Source organism: Falco punctatus, assembly GCF_963210335.1.
Source record: "Falco punctatus genome assembly, chromosome: 1".
Classification (NCBI taxonomy): Eukaryota; Metazoa; Chordata; class Aves; order Falconiformes; family Falconidae; genus Falco; species Falco punctatus.
The window spans coordinates 97986386-98004618 of record NC_137580.1 but is presented as its reverse complement, the minus strand read 5'-3'; the positions used below and the strand labels follow the sequence as shown (position 1 = coordinate 98004618).

The 18233-nt window shown below is 40.6% G+C and overlaps 1 protein-coding gene across 1 annotated transcript in view; it reads right to left on the bottom strand.

Annotated features, from left to right (window-relative positions):
• Nucleotides 1-16461, bottom strand: part of TMEM132C (transmembrane protein 132C) — a 222386-nt gene extending 205925 nt beyond the window's left edge. The window contains exon 1 of the mRNA XM_080407547.1: nt 15796-16461. Coding sequence (XP_080263673.1) covers nt 15796-15871 — 76 coding nt within the window. The 5' untranslated portion in view covers nt 15872-16461. The remainder of the gene's footprint in view (nt 1-15795) is intronic.
• Between the last annotated feature and the right edge of the window lie 1772 nt (nt 16462-18233).

The window sequence follows — 18233 nt, the reverse complement described above, 5'->3', positions numbered from 1 at the left end:
CACACATTGGCCTATCCTACATCAGGACATTAATCACTTGAATGTTACTAATATAAAAATGTTCTTGAGCTCATCTACCCATGGAGATTTTTTTTCTCTAAGTAGTTATCACATACAGATATGTTCAAAAGTGACCTGAAAAATCTCTTTTACTTTTCTAAAACATCGTTACAATAAACCTGATCCAGATGCTGTCTTTATACACTTTGCTAATGCTATCAGTTTTTAATCAAAATGGAACTGATTGAATTAATGTCCTTAATTAACAGTAAAGGTTCGTTGAATCACAAGATGACTCTTTCAGATCAAAGTGGCACAGAAAAAGTCTGAGTTCAAATCTATTCCCATGTATCCAGGGTCTTTCTTTAGGATTCTTACTCTTTTTCCACAGCTCAAGATGTTGGCACTTCATGAATCAATCTCAAAGGATATTAAAAGCAGCAGGAATAGCCTACAATGAGCCAGAAGGTTCCTTCACAAAAAAGAATGTTAAGTTTGCCAAGGAAAGCACTAAAAAAGTAATAAGGAAATCCAGACTTAAACTTAATTCATCCCCACATACATATGCATTAAGATACAGCCTTTAATGACGTATTATTTCTTCCAGAGAACTTCTGCCTAAGGCTGACAGAATGGACAGCTGCTCACCATTTCTTTATCATTATGTATAACTCTATGCGTTAATTCAAGACACAAATATCTGAGTGTTGCACTAAATTATTAAAATTCTGATAAACTTTTTATGCAGCTTATCATGGTACTATACAGAACACTTCAGAAGTACATTTACTTACCCAACACTTTACTGGAACAGAATTTTCTGTATTTTTGAAGGGGAGAACTGCAACACAGCAAAATTAGTAGCTACTCTCAGAGGCATCTGCTAATACAGATGCCTAATTTAGAAAACCTGTGGCCTGATTTTCTGAAGAATACAATATTAGTTTATATTCTGAGCAAATCTCTTACTTATGTTAGGGACAGCTATAAAAAAAAGAAAGCATAACAAAAATCTATGCTTTTTTTGTTTTTTAAGCACAGCACTCTGTGGCAGGAACAAGAACAGAATATAATTTCCCAGAGTGTTACTAAACTCCTTTTTATCTTCCTATTATCTTTTCTCCTTCCACGAGATACAAGCTAACCTGCAAACTTATTCAGCATCTTTGGCTAAAGCAAATAAAGAAGGGATTCAGAAAATTGAATTCTGAATGCCAAGAAGTTTTGGAGAGGCAACATAAGATGCTTAGACTAAACCAGATATCCTCTGCCTATCTTACTTCTGTAGTTTGCATTTGCCTCATGAGGACAATCTTGTGGTCTTTGAAAGGCTATTAAAAATATGCTCTAGGATGCTGTCACCAATGCTGGATATCAAAAACAGTGACAGCCACAGAGGCTGTTTATACTCAAAAAATGCCAAAGGTCCTCTCTGTATAGATTCAGAAGTTAAACCCATGCTGAGCCTGTTACATCTACACACCTTCCAGCTTCTGTAACAAATGAAGCAGAAGTCCACAGACAATAACCTCCTTCAGTACAAAAACTGGGATTTTTTCCCAGGAAGCTATCCATCCTGTGTACAAAATGAGACAGCAGTCCCGTAGATAACCACCTGTTCCTTAACCCTTGTCATGCCCCGAGATTGCTTCCTCCTCCTTTTCTGCGTGAAACAGAATAGAGGAAGGAGGCAGTCTGTGTAGCTCCACAGCTTTTGCCGTGGAAACTGGGCCCATGATGGCTTATGACAGTTAAAGAGGAACATACCCAAGCAAATCCGTATGCAGCTCTGCTTTCTGAGATGCAGCGTGCTCCACAAAGCCAAGATTCTCAGAATAATGCGGCTGCCACCCTCTCAATTCTGCATTAAGAACAGACTAAACCAAGTTTTCAGACTTAGAAGTCTGGTAACTTAAATAGATTTTTCATGGAATTAGACCAAAAGCTATATGGCTTCAAAAATATTTTTATCCCCTTTTTTATGGGCCTTTTTAATGCAGGGACATGTTTGCAGGAGTTATCTGCAGTCATGAATCTTACTTAGTAAAAATGAATGCTAACATTCATACATAATCTTTCTTTCTGAAGTGATGATGAAGGAAAACATCATCTATCTTTGCCTCTAACAGTGAAAAATCACAGGATTTAACCCAGCCAGTGCTGCTCATGGAAATGATTCTAGCTGGCTAGAACTCAGGATTTCTAGCTGGTTTTGTTCTCAGAAACAACTAAACCACTTCAGAGAAACTTTTCCAAATCAGTCTGAAAATATGCAGCATGGAAAACTTCAGCTAAAACTGTTACAGCTTGAGAAAAATCCCATTTTAAAAGGGTATTATAGTGAAAAGTGTTGAACATTTAATCTAGATGTGATTTTCTGATATACAGGTATCTGCCACTTTTTAATTAAAAAAATAGTTTTATCACAATTTTTTAATTGCCAATTCAGACCAAAAAATCCCCTCATTTTTACTGTACTTCCCCTACTTCTTTTTCAATGTAACACTGATCCATTAGGAAATATCACATATGCAATGAATTAGATGACAGACCTTTCATCTCAAACTGCTTTGAAATGCTGCTTAGTAAACCCACTGGAGTTTGTTTTTCCAATGAATAAAGAGTTCTTCTCTTAAGTCTTCACATTATGAGCATACCATGTGGTTTGCATTTTCTGTTTCTTCAAAACAGTTTCCCAAAGCTCACACTGTTTGATTTAATTTTCAGTTAAGAGGAGCTAAAACCTGAAATGTGGTGAGACAAATTCAAAATTACAACGTATGGGGGGTGGGGTGTGTGTCATATTCACCCTGTACTCACGTAGAGCGCCATTTACTTTTGTGCCAGGTTAGTATAGAATTTAAATTTCAATATAAGCCCAAGTATATTTCTTCAAACATGATCAGAAACTAACAAAACTGTAGGCTAACAACACACAACTCACTTTGAAAGAGGTTGGAAGGCATACATTAGAGTAACAGCTTTGGATAACGAAAAAAAAAAAAAACCACAGGTAATAGAAAAGGGAGCTTTCCAGCTATGTCTCTTAACGCACAGAAACAGTAACTGATATGCTCCACTATTTTTCAAGTTTTGGGGATTTTTTTGTGTGCATCCAACTTCACTCGCATACACCCAGATTCATCCCACATAACTGAGGCATCTATATATGGACCTTACTTGTCCAAGACTTTGATGATGGAAGAATAAATGGCCCTTTTGGAGTCAAAACATCACATCAATCTGCGTTACCCTCTGAAAGCATTTCTTCCTTGTCTGTGATCATAGGAACACAGAGTAATTTAGGATCTTAACTTATATACTTAAGAGTATGAATCTGTGCAAATGGGATGGATTTCCATAAAGTGCTGGCCACTTTAGCTACAGGCCCACGCACTCTTTGAAAAATAAGCATATATGGGTTAAATTAATCTCATCTTTACCTGCAATACTATCATATCAACATCTACGTATAGATAAGTTGTTGTTCCCACCATGGTCAAAGATATAGACAACACTTTCAGTTGAAACCCAGAGAGCAAAGCACCTCACTCTGAAGCAGACACCTACGTTTGGTCAGATGAATCACCCTCCTGAACACCAAAGACCATTAACTAGATCACCAGGAACAATAACTGCAGCAATGATATTGACACTCCAAAATTAAATGAGTTTTTAGCCCCAAACACCAGTCAGAATTAAACCATCCAAACTCTGTAGTCTACTAACGAAAATATTGTCCTTTCCACACCCCCTCCCAACTTCCCTATCACTCAGCGGTTTCACATGGAAAGAATACTAACATTCAGGAGCACTCAGCACTAGAGGAAAACAGAAACCACTACACAAACTATTATTTGATAAATCCATAGATGATAGGAACCACTGCTATGCTGATAAAACTTTGGACAAGTCTTCCACTAAAACATCCGAGCTTCCCCCTCTGCCTCTGGACTGTGCAGGGCTACTGCAAGACCCCGGGCAGAATGACTGAAAATTCTGGTTACATACTATGTTAGTTTTTATCCCTAAAGAACTAAGTAACCAATGATAAATAAATTTTAAATGCCTCTACCTGTAACAGCCAAATAATCTGCATTAAATGTGCTTTAAATTATTTGTACACATCTCAGTCCATGAATTGTTTTAAACATCTTCCCATAAAGGATGCTGAAATAGAACTATTTGAACTGCAGCTATGACTTTATAAACATAGACTAATTAGCAGGAGAAAGACACATTTCCAAAATCACTTCAGCTCTGACAAGGTCTAGCAGTGCCAAATTGTATCTTACATCCTGAACTAGCTCCCCTCTTCCAGCAAAGGAATATGTAAATGCTGTAAAGAAGAATTCACACAAAACAATTATTTGCCTGCAAATAGCACTCCGAATGCCATCTTCAAATCGGTTTCCCTTCATAGGAAGGGAAATTGCATGGCAGGCTGAAGACATTTTACCAATGGACCATGAATTGTTAGATATATATATATACACACATACACAGAGCAATATATATGTAGGTTGAAATCTGGATGAATAGGAAGACTCCTACTGAAATAAGTAGAACCAGGATTTCACTTGCCATACACAGGGCATGACAGAGTGCCCATGGAGCAGAATTTGTTTTATTACAAAAAAGCTAGAACTTGATCAGCTAACAGCTTATGCCAGAGTCTTGGCAGTTATTCATGTATAGGTTCCAACACTGAAATCTAATCTTTAATTTCAGAAGAGTCCAAGTCATAATGAACTACAAAGTCAAGAGAAACTAGTAAATATGGCAACCCAAGGCTTCAATTTGGCATACTCTTATTAAATGATAAATGAAGACAGTAGATACAGGAGCCACAAAGTACAAAAATGGTCAGAACATTCCTAATGTTTAAGTGGGTTTGGGCCACTGTTAGTTTGATTCAACATACAGAGCTGAGAGATCCATTTCAGGGTCTAGATCAGGATCCATAATTTTACAGGCACTCAGCACTGTAGATTAACTCAACTTTACATATCTGTGCTACTGACAGAAGTGGATCCTTTTCCTCTCCCCAAATAAAACAAGAACTAATCAATATAAGTAATCTTCAAATAAACTATTTGCGTTTTATGACTTTCCTGAACAGTACTGCCTAAAGGCATGATTTTTACCTCAAACCTGTTCTGACACTACTGCATTACATGAATGTGTTTAAATGTCATCTGATGATTCCTATTAAAGTGCCACAGTTTCATCACTATAGCTAATTTAATTCTAAATTAATTTTCAAAACCAAGACTAAAGTTCAATGGAAGCCTGAAGCTTTGAGGACTTGCAAAGCTTTGAGCCTGAAATACAGCAGTATCCAATTCATGAAACAGCCAAAGCAACACCATGCATCTATGGTTCTTTGAATAAGTGTATAATATTATAAAGTAAGACCTTCCAGATAGACGGCACTATAGGTGTTTCCAGACCAGCATTTGTCTTTCAAGACCAGTCAGCACCCTTCTTTCATCTCCAGACTGGTCGTGACATTCCAAAGGAAAAAAGAGAATATACTAATTCCATTATGTCACACACAATTGGAAAAATTCCTTCTACTAGTTTGCTGACTTTTCAAAGCACAACACATTAGCTTATGGAATCAATATGAAAATATGACTAATGAGCACCTGCAGTGAATTGCTGAGTACCATCATGTGAAACTGATCTTGTATCAGAGTGTTTTTTCCCTGGGTAAAAATGAAACAGTAATTCACATTACTATCTAATGAGTTGCAGATATTATTGTAAAAAGAACTTGCAGTTTTACCCCAAAGAAGAAAATATTTTTTTCTACATGCATTATGATAAAAAAAGATAATCAAGTGCTATAGTCATTCCCATTTTACATATGAACAAATTAAATCTGATACATTACCTAAGCATTCACATCTGCACATACAGCTGGCAAATTAAAGACAACAGGAAACCCTACTTACAATTTCTTGCTTTTCCCATTAAAAAAAAATCCCTTTTCTCACTGAGCTGGAATGACAAGAAGGCATGCTAAACAAATACATGGAAAGAGAGTTCCCTATTTCTGAATTCTTTTAATAGATTTCCTTCTGAAATTGTCAATGGGATGATTGTGAACAACAGAAGCACAAAGGCATTTTAAACAGTATGAGCTCAATAGCATCTCTCATAAGAGACTGTCATCTTGAGTACCCATAAAAGATGGAAAATATAACAATTATTCACCCTGACAAATAAAACACAATTTATTATTTTTAATAGTAAGCTAAAAGACTTAAGATTCGAAGATATACAACAAAGACATACCAGCACAAAGAGACCCAGTCAAGAATAATCACAAACTCATGTAATGTCACATCAGTTTTTCCAAAAGGCATAGGCTTTACACTTACATGAGGCATGTGCAGCTCCCTTTGGCTATCAGTGCCAAAGCACGTCACCTAGAAATTCACTGAACAAGGATTTTATAGCCAAGACACTGTCTCCAGAAAATGTGGGGCCTTCTCTAATTGTGCTATCCATATACTGTATGACTCGGGTCCAAATCCCAAACTACAACTACAAAGAGAAACAACTTTTGCATCTAAACAGTTCAATACTGCAAACCTGAAGCTGTAAAACACATGATCAGGTTTCAGAGTACCCACCAGAAGAGCAAAGCAGACAAGAAAGAAATTCTAAATTAAACTCATCATTTAAAATGCAGGAACATGAGGAATGACAATGTAAATTTACCAGGAAGCATGAAAGAAGTGTAATACAAATTGTTGCCCCGCAAGTTTTTACATAAATCTGGTACAAGACTGAAACCCTCATGGGTTTTCAGGCTAATGCTATTCACAAGCAGGTGTCCACCCTCACTACAGGTGGACAAATTCAATCTCCCTCTTCCCTGATGTTCTGATCAGCGAAAATTAACAGGTACTGAGAAGTCAATACTATATTACCTTCTCCACAGTAGTTATTTATTATATTTGCTACTGTTTATTCCATGCCAGCAGAGTGATAGGTCATTTGATTCTACCGAGGAAAAACAAACATTCTGGCTCTTTCTACAGAGGCATGAAATTAAAAAAATAAAAACAGCACATCAGTAGTGCAAAAATGAATCATGTTTGAAAGAATAAAGATGGATAAAGCGTAATTACTATCTTGACCAGCATATACACACCACCAAGCAAGCAAACACTGAACATGAGTGTATGGAAGAAACACGCTGTAATAGTGCAGTAAACACAGGCCACAGGTCAGTTAGGTTTCACTGGCTCAACACAGGTGAAGAAAATAAATAAATAAATAAATAAAATCAGAAAACAGTTGGCCCTGACTCCATACCCACAGATGGCAACAGGAAGGTTCTACCTGGTTACAACAGGCACTGGAGCAGGAGCCATTACAACAGGCTTGTGCCCCACCTGTCCAACTCTGTTCCTTCTCCATATGCAACACATCACTACTACAGGAATGCATTCTGCATCCCAGGCTCTGACAAAAAAAACCCCACAACTGTACCCTCCAGCTATGTACTTCTACATCCATATTGTTCCAGCCTGAATCCTTTTTTCCATCAACATGACTGAAATTCATATATGCTCCCCAACATACTTCTGCTCATTTTGTCACTCCAGCTCTAGCCCTGGCTTTCTGAGATGTTCCCTTACACAACCTTGATCTTCCTTCAAAGTTTCTCTCCCAAGGTTCTTGCCTTCCTATAAACTCCCATCCTCACTTTTTCCACCACACCACCTTCTATAGTCACTATTCCCCCGATTACTCTTCTTCCTCCTTACCCAGAAAGCCTGACTCCCCCTCCCACCCATCCCTGTCCTTGCCAGTGTCCAGACCACACTGTCCTGCACCGTTCTCCTTTTGCCCATTTCATTTCCCACCTTAAGCTCCAGCTTTGTCTTTTCTTTATTCCAATTACGCAGTTTCCTCTTCCAGAAATCTCCCCTGCAGCTAGGAAAGAGGATGGAGCATAGAAAGCACAAGGATGGACACTGCCCCTGCCCACAGCTCTTACACTTTTCCCAGGTCAGACATCCACAAGGGAAGCAGAGCTCACCCTGACATGGCATATGCCCAGCACATAGCAATTTTCATAGAATTTAGCTGAAAGGACACATCAAATTTTTCCTTGTCATAAGCAAATTCATTCTTTCAAATGTTGCTACATTGACATCCCATCAAATCAACCGTAGACTCTTTCCTCAGCAATCTCACAAGTCTCCTCCTGGCAAGTTTCATCGGGGTATCAGTGCTTCCTAAAAACAGGTCAGCAACTATTTTTAAACAAAGGGAAAACCGCAGCCCCCCACACCCACCCCACCACCCCTCCCCCAACTCTGTTCTTGTAAACCACTGAACTCTTGGCTGAAGTTCTGGAAAATAAAAAAATGTATTCAATCTGAGGCAGATGCTTGGCATGGAATATTTTAGCTGAAACAGTTAACAGTTGAAAAATTTATAAGAAACTAAAACCAAACTCTTTTAATGGCAATTCTAATATGAAGCAGTGTTACCAGTCCTGTTTGTAATAATAGTGCAAGAAAGTTGGGAGGTTGGGCTTTTTTATGTTGGAGGTGGGGTGGGGTGGTGGTATGTATTTGGTTTGGTTTGAGTTAATGAAGATAGTTTAATCGTAAGCATCAAAAAGTACATTTTTACCTGCATGAGGAAATGGTGATGCATTAATGTAAGCCTCACTTTATTTGTTCAAAATGATACAGAATCAGCAAAATGAGAAAAAATACCCAATACAGAAATCAAAGCTGCATCATTTACCAAGTGCCCCTCATATTCTCTAACCTCTCAGTGTTTAATATCCTGCATTGGACATACAATGTAAGCAACTCCCATAACAATCTCTCTCTTTTTAATTTTTACTAGAGTGTCCCACAAACAAATTAAAGCCATACCACTGCAAGTGCTAGGCTGCAGTACTGTACTTGTCTAAGCTGTACCCTCCCCCATTAGGCCCATCCTCTTTTCTGCTTATACAAGCAGTAAATTGATCCCAAGGTGATACAAACTTATCCTTTATTAAAAAAAAAAAAAAGAAAGACTATTTTATATGCTTTATCTCCCTGAAGCAGCTTACAGAGGAATTAGAGGCATGCCGGAGTTGGCACAGAAAAAGGGTTGTTCAGTTTGGGAGAGGGCAGAAACCTGGCAGCATCAATTTACATTGGCTCAAGCTGGTAAGGAACTGCACCCTCAGGCAATACAACTGGTTGGAAAATGGAATTTCACAAGGACAGAAACTAACATTTTGAAATTTACTTTCATTCTCAGTCAGAAGAAAACAAAATTAAATTGTTACATAAAGTTAAAATGCTTTTCAAGAGTCATTTGGAATGCTAATCTTTTTATAGCAGTTACAAAGAGCTGGTTCATTTTTCTAATATCAGAGCAGTATTATAGACAAATATTAATGATTTGCTCTATACAATATCTACACTATAATCAGTTTGTATTTGAATACATCTAGTAAAAGTCAAAATGATAATTTTATGTGAAATAGTTAAACACTAAATTATCTAAGTTTTAGATTTAAGCACAAATTTCCACATGAATTGTTTTGTAAATTATATCAGTTTCAAAAATATTTTCAAACTAACTGCTCAGTTGAGAAGTTATCAAGCAGAAAAATATAGCAATTACAGGAGTAATACAACATTAGATGTATTGGTGGATATATTTCAACATCTATACTCGGTGACTGCACGTTGGAGTTAATGAGCAGAATCTAGTGGAGCAACCCCTCTGTTGCAGCAGTATCACGGGATATCAGCTCACCTTTTGTTTACTTAAGATTTCCTCTTCATGCACAGAGAAACTGACTTTTAGATGTGCTCAGGAGATCAGTAAATCTTTTCTTCCATCGAAAGCATAAACTTTTTTCAAAGTCTCTTTTCATTATTAAGCAAGCTTCCCCCCTTTTACATTCTTATTTAACTTCAAAGTTTTCATACAAATGTCAAATTCCTAGCCACTGTTTTGGGGCTTAGTGTTTGCTTCATAGTATTGAAAAGGGCAATTCACTCACAGTCTCCCCTTGCAGCAGGTTTGTGTTTCCTGATCTTAAAGAAGAACATACAACTAAAAGCATCAAATGCAGAAATTCTGGTAGCAACAGACATGAATGTGTTTATAGTAAAAAAATTTTAAAATTTCACAGCATCCTGCTACAAAACTATAGAAACTTTATAACAACTGTAGAAGAAAATGAAAAACATTACGTGAGAAGGAACAACCACCAAAAAGGCGTTTGATCTTACACATGACACTTGTAACACTAGTGGATGGCAAAATCAGATTGAATACTTACTGCAGTATATAATAAAAGAAGTATCTACTTAAGGAGACTTGTCTAGCTCTTTAAATCTGTCAAGCTACTAGAACTGTACAGTTGTAAGAAAATGTTTTTGATAATGACAGTGGAACTACTATTAGTATGACATGTGTTACTCAAGCAAAAGAAGTGCCAGAAAAGGTTGTCTCCAAGCACAAAGTTACTCACCCAAGATGTCAGTGATGCAATAGTAAGACATTAGCACATTTCTTAAGCGTGGTGGCAAAGAACCACTTAGTCAAAATGTACTTCCCGAAAGAAAAGTTTGCCTCATTGACCGGTGCTGCGAAGATGCCTGTAATTTTAGTGATGGGGATGACACTTTGTTTATGGAATTCAAGCTCAACAGATTAACATGCTTTAGAATAGCAAATAAAATAGAAGAGTTGACTCACTGGGCCATTTCACTAGATACAGTTGAAAAGAAAAATGGTGACCTGAGGCTGTGTATTGACCCCCAAACTGTGAACAAATAGCAAATGGAAATACTCTCTCTTTATCTAACTAGAACAGACACAGGCACTACTGGACTGAAATTATTACCAAAGCTAGATGCATCCGCAGGCTTTTACCAGATACCTCTAAGTGAGGAGACTGCAGAAGCTATGAACTTTCAATGCACCATTTGTCCGTCCCTGTTTCAAAGGGGTCACATCTGTCACTAGAGCCTGAGCCAGTCCACAGAACACAAAACAGTACAACTGCTTGAAGAGCTGAACACTGTGAAACTGTTTTGCCAGGGTACTGCGTCTGTAAGGAAGACTGAATAAAATCTAAAGGACTCAGGCCTGTAAGAGCAAGTCAGGACAAGAGTCTGAACTAGACAAAAGCAAGTTTTCTGGCCAGAAAGTTATTGCTTATCACTATGAAGGACAGAACACTCAAATTTCAGCCAAACACCTTAAATTCACGCCCTACAGCATCACAACATACTACCTGTATTTGTATCACCATAGTGTTTAGACTGTAAGCAAATAAAAAGGTCCCACTGGACAAACCAGCATCAAGTCTTTCACCATCAAAATGGCAATCAGTAGATAAGAGACAGGGAGAGAAAGGAGGAAATGACTGATCCAGACAGCAAGACAGAATTATTCCTGACAGTAGAGGCAAGGTCTGATTCCTGCTACACAGCTTTCCTTTCACTAAATCCACTTTCCTCTTTGGTATCAAACCTACCTAGCATACAGTAAATGTCTCCTTCAAACTGATGGACAAGTATTATTTTAAGTCACCCACAATATGCATTCTCTTTCTCTTACGTCCTAAGTTTAGCTTTTTAACATCTGTATTAAATGACTTTCAATTACTGTCTTTAAACACTTCAGTTCTCCAACTTGTCGCCATTTTACTTTTACATCTTTTATTGTAAAATCCTTTTTGTCTCTCTCAAAATAGCTAAGACACATCTAGTGCAGCCTGCCAGATGTGAACTACTGCCAACATCTCAGTGTGGCAGCACAAAATTGCATGCAGCACATGAGCAAATCAAAGGGTTTACACCAAAGCCTTGGAGAAACCTGGGATTCAGCACAACAAATCTCTGACTCCTCTTCAATGACGTGATCATACTCTGAAGATTTCCAACTTCCATGTATTTATTTGTCTCTCGACTAGCTGCCTTAAAGTAGGCATGACCTTAACCACAGTTACGGACAACAGCTCAGATTTACTGTAGATGGGCATTACCTTGAAAACTCTATGCAGGAAAGTTTGTATACCAACACTTCTAGCAAGTTTGCCGTTACTCATAGAATTTCTAGCCATTCCTTATAAGCCACCTTTCCAGTGGTGCTGAACTACTGCTTCGTCAGTAGTTTAAAAAGAAAAACACAGAACAGAATCCACATTCTAAATAAAATCCCCATGCTTTCATCTCAATGAACAGTTTGTCAATACTCACGAGTATTTAGCCGTTTAAGATAACATAATGGTGTGCTGTTTATTATTTCGTTTCATACAAATATTTAGTTCCCCAACTCAAGAGCCATTTATGGACAGCCATATAATGGAGACATTTATGCATTAGAAAAGCAATCACAGGTATGACATTGTATATCATACAGTCACACATTTAGAAGTGTGCTTCAACAGACATTTATAATACAACTACTGGCTATTTTACTCTATAAGTACAGCGTCTAATAAACTTTAAGATTTATCACCAAATATGAAAACAAAGTAAATTAGAATATTAATAGCACTATCTCCATTTTGAAAGCGTTATACCCGAAAGAGAAATTAGCCACTTAAACTCCACACAGTTATAATTTAACATAATGCAAGTCCCTGCTGTGTTCTTCACTAGCACTAATGCTATGAAATTTAAAAAAAAGAAAATTAAGGAAGTTTTCCATAACACTAGAGCATGCTGTGCTGCTGAACTTTCAAAGATATAAAAAAAACTTCACTGCTTGAATAATTTAAAATTATAATGAAACAATAATCAAAATAAAGAGACTCTATCAGTTTCCACGCCAGTATAACTAAGCCAAGGAATTATACCACAATTGTGTCGTAAAGAAGAGCAGAACAAAAGCAGGTACTATACCAAGCTATGGATGCACAACTGTTTGCATTTGTTTTCAAACACTTAAGTACCTAAAATTCTGGTAACTCCATGCACCTTTAACATCTGCTCATTTCAGTACTTTCTTGCCCATATGTATTTCTTACGCAAACAAATCAATCCTCTACCTCTGCATCCTTAAACTCTTTTTTAGGACTTCATTAGATTCTGTGCTTCCAGTTTCTAGGATATTGTTCTAGTTCACAGCTACTACAAAACTGAGGTTTCCCAGTTATCTATGCATTATACAATAAAGTAAATCTGTACACTTGTGTTCACATTTATGCTCTGATTCAAGAAAACAATTAATAAAAATTAAAAAAACAACAAACCCCACCTTACTTCAAGCTCATGAATACCTCCTATTGCCTATAAAGAGGCTTAAGCACATGCATTAGCACTTTGCTGAGAAGAGGTCATTTCCCAAAAGGAACATATATACACTCGAGATTTACTTATGTAAATATGATTTCATACACATTCTCTCCACCTAGGGAACAGGCATCCAACGTAAAACATGTGCTTGTACCTAAATGCAAGAGCACTTTCGCATGCTGACTTTTTATACATCCTGGTCTGACTAGAGGCATGGCTTAAATTAAATGCCAAGCTTCTTTCTTGAGATTGAATGAATTAACATTATTGGCCAGATAATAACTACAGCATAATGGCACACAGTGAAGCCTAAGGCAACATTTCAGGAGAATTTTCTTAGAAATTCAGGCCTGATAAGAGATGTTAATGAGTTTGGAGAAGTAAATATAGCTCTTTAAATAGCAAATGACAACTTGTCTATAATAGTAAGTTTCTCAGCACATTTACAAACGTTTTTGCTTGCAAGCTATAAAGTGACTTTCATTTAGTTGGACTTTAGCTCTCAAGAACAATCACTATCCTAACACGCCAACAAAAAGAGTGCAAATACACAAGGGGAGCGCAAATGAAATGCTTGTTAGGGCCTCACAAGGAAACTATACAAACACCTTATTTAATAAGTTTAATTAACCGGCTCTTTTCTAAATCTTACTGTGCCTAGCAATGCTGAGAGGCAAATTCCCTGCTCAGAAGCTCTGCTTTTCTTCCCTGAAGGAAAGTTATATTTTCTCTTTTATTCTCAGAGCATAGCCCAGGCACTCCCAGCAGCTGCTGCTAGTAGCAGCTAGCTGCGGCACCACCGCTGACTTTTTTTTACAGCATGGCCAAGTCAACGCTGACCCACGTTCCAGCAGAAAGAAATGGCTTAACAAGGTTGGGTTGTTCATAACCTCTTGCTGTAGCACTTTTCCCACCCTTAAGCAGCAGCATATCCTACATATTTCTCTTATTATTCTCAGACAGAGAATGCCCATATATCAGTGCCTCACTCAATATATTAAACCTAATGCAAGCGCTTATTGGAGAAGATGCATTTGTGACTGTCAAAGCTGTGTGGCAGAAAAGATGCTGCCCCAGAAAAATGCCAGAGCCCTCTTTACAAGTCTTAATCTCGAGCAGTCTCTGAAGGTGAACGCAAGGCTAATATAATTCACACCTCCAGGACGCAGCAATCAAAACAGAAAAGTGTATTTTAGATTCTTCACATTAGCACTTTCAGAGCACGTTGAGTCACTAGGATGTCCATTAATTTTAATGTAGTGTATTAAAATGACCGGCATTAAGAGGCCATGCAATTTTCTGCCAAGTACTTTGTTTTCCCTACCAACCAGGGTGGGAGAAGTCCCTTTATGAATGGCTACTGCTTCTGCCCCTGCTTCACTCTTGAGATCCTTCTGTGTATCTCACAGCTGCCTCTACAACCAACTACGCCGGGAGAGAGGCTGGCAGGACCGGACCAAACTAAACAATGAAGAGTCTTTTGTTAGTAATCTTCTTACGACAAACAGCATCACTAATACCAACCGGATAAAAGACAGATTATTTTTTTTTTCCCTCTAGGGATGGCAACAACAGCAGGAACTGCAGTCTAACAAGTTTCCACCCCTCCAAAGGGAGAAAAGGGTATGTTTTCAGAAAATACCCCCAACTATCATGGTCTGAGCAAGAAAACAAGAAGTGTCGATACACAGCAGTCGCCTGCTATTCTGCACAGAAATTCTTCTCTGGACCATGCACGATCTGCATCCCTCAATCACTTCACAGAATATTTGCCTTTGTCAGAGGGGCTCTGTGATCACAGAAGTTCAGTGATGAGAAAAAACAGCAGATCGTTCAAATGACCTCTCTGCTAAGACAAACCTGTTCCTCAGCCGTCCCTTTAATCAAGATAACAAGCACCCTGTCCAGTCCAGGTAACTGGGCTTCTAGTCAGTCCCTGGAGCTACCATCGCAGGACTCCAACGCAATTTGAAGGACGCTATTCCTGAGCACTGTCATGTGCTCCTGGTGCCCCTTACAGCTTCCAGCGCTCCCCATGTCCTGCTCCAAGCTGGGGCTGGGACCCCCTCACCCACAGAGAAGATCCCTTAAGATGCATTTGTAAATAGCATCGTCGTTGAGACTGGAAGAAGGGAAACTTTCCCTGTTTCTCATTTCAGCCAAATGAAAGCCGGCAAGGTTTCCTACCGTTCAAATCAACGGCAGGAAAAAGAAGGGGTGGGGGGGTGCAAATTGTACAGCAGCAGAGGCAGAGGCAGGATTTAAAGGAAAAGAAAAGGCAAGGGGGGAAAGAGGGAGGAAGGAGCGATTTAGTTCACACGCCGCTACGGTGGGAAACAAGCCGCTGGCTTAGGAAGGAGTTCGAGCCTCCGCCGAGCAGCTGCCACCCGCCCGGCGCAGCCCGTCCGCGATCAACTGGTGACTCCGCTGCGCGCCCCGGCGCAGCCCCGCCACTGCCCCCTCCCGCAGCCCCGCCGGCGACAAGTGCCGCCCCGCTTACCTCCGCAGAGCAGCGCTCCCAGGAGCAGCCGGGCCGCCGGGCAGCGGGGCCCGCCGCCGCGGGCAGCCCCCGCCATGCCGAGGAGCCGGGGACGCGTCCCGGGCGCGGCTCCGGGGGGCTCCGCCGCCGCCGCTAGCTCTCCCCGCCCGCCGCCCGCTGCGGGCGCGCCATCGCCCGGCCCCGCACGCACACCTCGCTCCGCAGCGCCCTCAGCCCCGCCGCGGGCTGCCGCCCATGCCGGCGCCGGCTCTTTCCCTCGGCCCCGCACGCCCGCCGGCCCCTCCGCGCCCTGCCCTAGCGCCGGCGGGGGCGGCCCGGCGGGGCAGCGCCCATGGCGGGCTGAGCCTGACGGGCGCCCCGGCACCGCCGCGCTCCCCGGGCAAAACTTTCCAAGCGGGCGAGCGAAGGGCGGGGAGGGCCCGGGAGCCGGCGGGGCTGCGTCGCTCCCCGGCCGCTGGCTCCCCCGCTACACCCGAGCGCCCTCCGCTGCGGCTGCAGCCGGCTCCGCTTCCCGTGCCTTTATCTCGGGGCCGGCGGCGGCAGCGCGCACACACACTTTTCCCTCAGAGGAGGGCGGAGAGGGAGGGGGAGGGAGGGGGGGACCGCTGAGCTCGAGCCGGCGGCCGTTGGCGCTGGGGGCGGGGGGAGCCCTACCTACGGCCGCCCTCCGCGCGGGCGGGAGGCGCTGAGGGGAGGACTGCCCGGTGCCAGCGGAGGAGCGGGACCCGAGGTCGGCTGAGCCCCCCCCCGGCCGGAGGAAGGGCGGCTGAGGTGAGGCGGCCGCTCAGAGCGCCGGGGCTGCCCGGGAGGAGGGAGTTTTGCCGAGCCGAGGTGGCCGGAGAGGGGCAGCCCGGGCGCGGGAAGGAGGGCAGGGAGGGTCCTCGCTGCCCTGAGGGGCCGCCGCCGGCCGCGCCGCCCCGCGTCTGCCTTCCTGGTTTCTGAAGTCCTGCTGTAAAGCGACATCTATTAAGTACAGAAAACCAAAAGAAAAGAGCCTTACCCAAACACGAAGCTTTACTATGCGCACGTGCTTCCCTCCAGAGAGAGGGAAGCCCACTGCAAACCCTAAAATGGAAGAAAACCACTTGACCCACCTGTATTTCACCCAGCTTCAGCCCCGTTATCGCCTCCTCACCCTCTTGTTTTTCCCCTTTCTTATGCACACTTCCTCAGTTTCATCTAAACCTAATGCACAGCCCATATTTTTAGTCCTATTCATTTAATTTGGTGCTTTCACCTGGTTATCCTGTATAATTTCAGCTGGCATCTCTTACTCCTTCTTGTGGCAAAAATTGTGAATATTCGTGGCCCAGCAGTAAACATACTTTTAATAATCTTTGGTGCAGCTGTGGCATACAGCAAGCAAGGTGCAGTTTAGTAAGAAGTACTTTAGTATTGGAAGAATTTTAGTGTAAGAAATACTGAGTGCAGAAATCACCTAAGCAGGAAACCACCCCCGTTCTGTGACAGGGCAATGTCTTAAAATGATGACTGCTTTTACAACCCATTGCTTTTATCCTGAGAAATTAGGTTCTGATCCTTCAGGCAAATACAGTCAGTCTGCTATGGCTGGCTAAGCAGCTAAAATCAGTGAGGTTCTCTCCATTTGTGGTCAGTTACTGAAACAGGTGTCAAAGTTTATCATTAGCTATTACCCTAAATAAAATCAGGAAAACACATTTTGGCTGATCCTTGAAAGCCTGTTGTTCATGCAAGACATTATTCACAGTCTGATAAGCCAAGCCAAGTCAGGAAAGACTACCTTAACATAGAGATTTCTGATGAGAAACTGCAGAGAACAGAAGTATGTTTTGTACTGTCATGGTTTACCAGGTAATTCAAATGTGGAAAAAGCAGAAATAGAATATCATATCAACTTTAATATAATTTTTTCTCAGAAGAATGTAAAGAAGCATTTCTCTTTGAAAAACTCATTCAAAAATGTGTAACAGCTTTATTTTTTTTCTGCTTGATTGTAAATTCTGCTAAACACTACAAATACTTGTTAGAGTTTAAATATAAGAATCCAGCAATCAACAGTAAAGCACAGCAGCTAACAAACATTTTTGTCCTGCACTTTAATTTGTGTATAATGTGTGTATATGATTAATCTGATTTATAAGAGAAAGCAGATACAGCAAAGACAAAAGCTATTTCTTTCCAAGGCAACTTTTACTACGGGACCAGAAACCAATCCCATCATTCATAAACTACCAACATTTGCTGTCTTTGAACTGTGAAGAAAATTTCAGTCTGATGTAAATTAGATGGAACATGAGATTATTTGGAAATACTGACAAGTAGGATCTGTCCTGTTTATCAAATTCAAACAGGAGTGTATATGTTATTTGCATAATATGCTCTGAAAAAAGTTCTGGAAGTTGCACATAGAACACATTGGCAGAGATTTCCATGGATAAGAGGTAGAAGTCAGATAA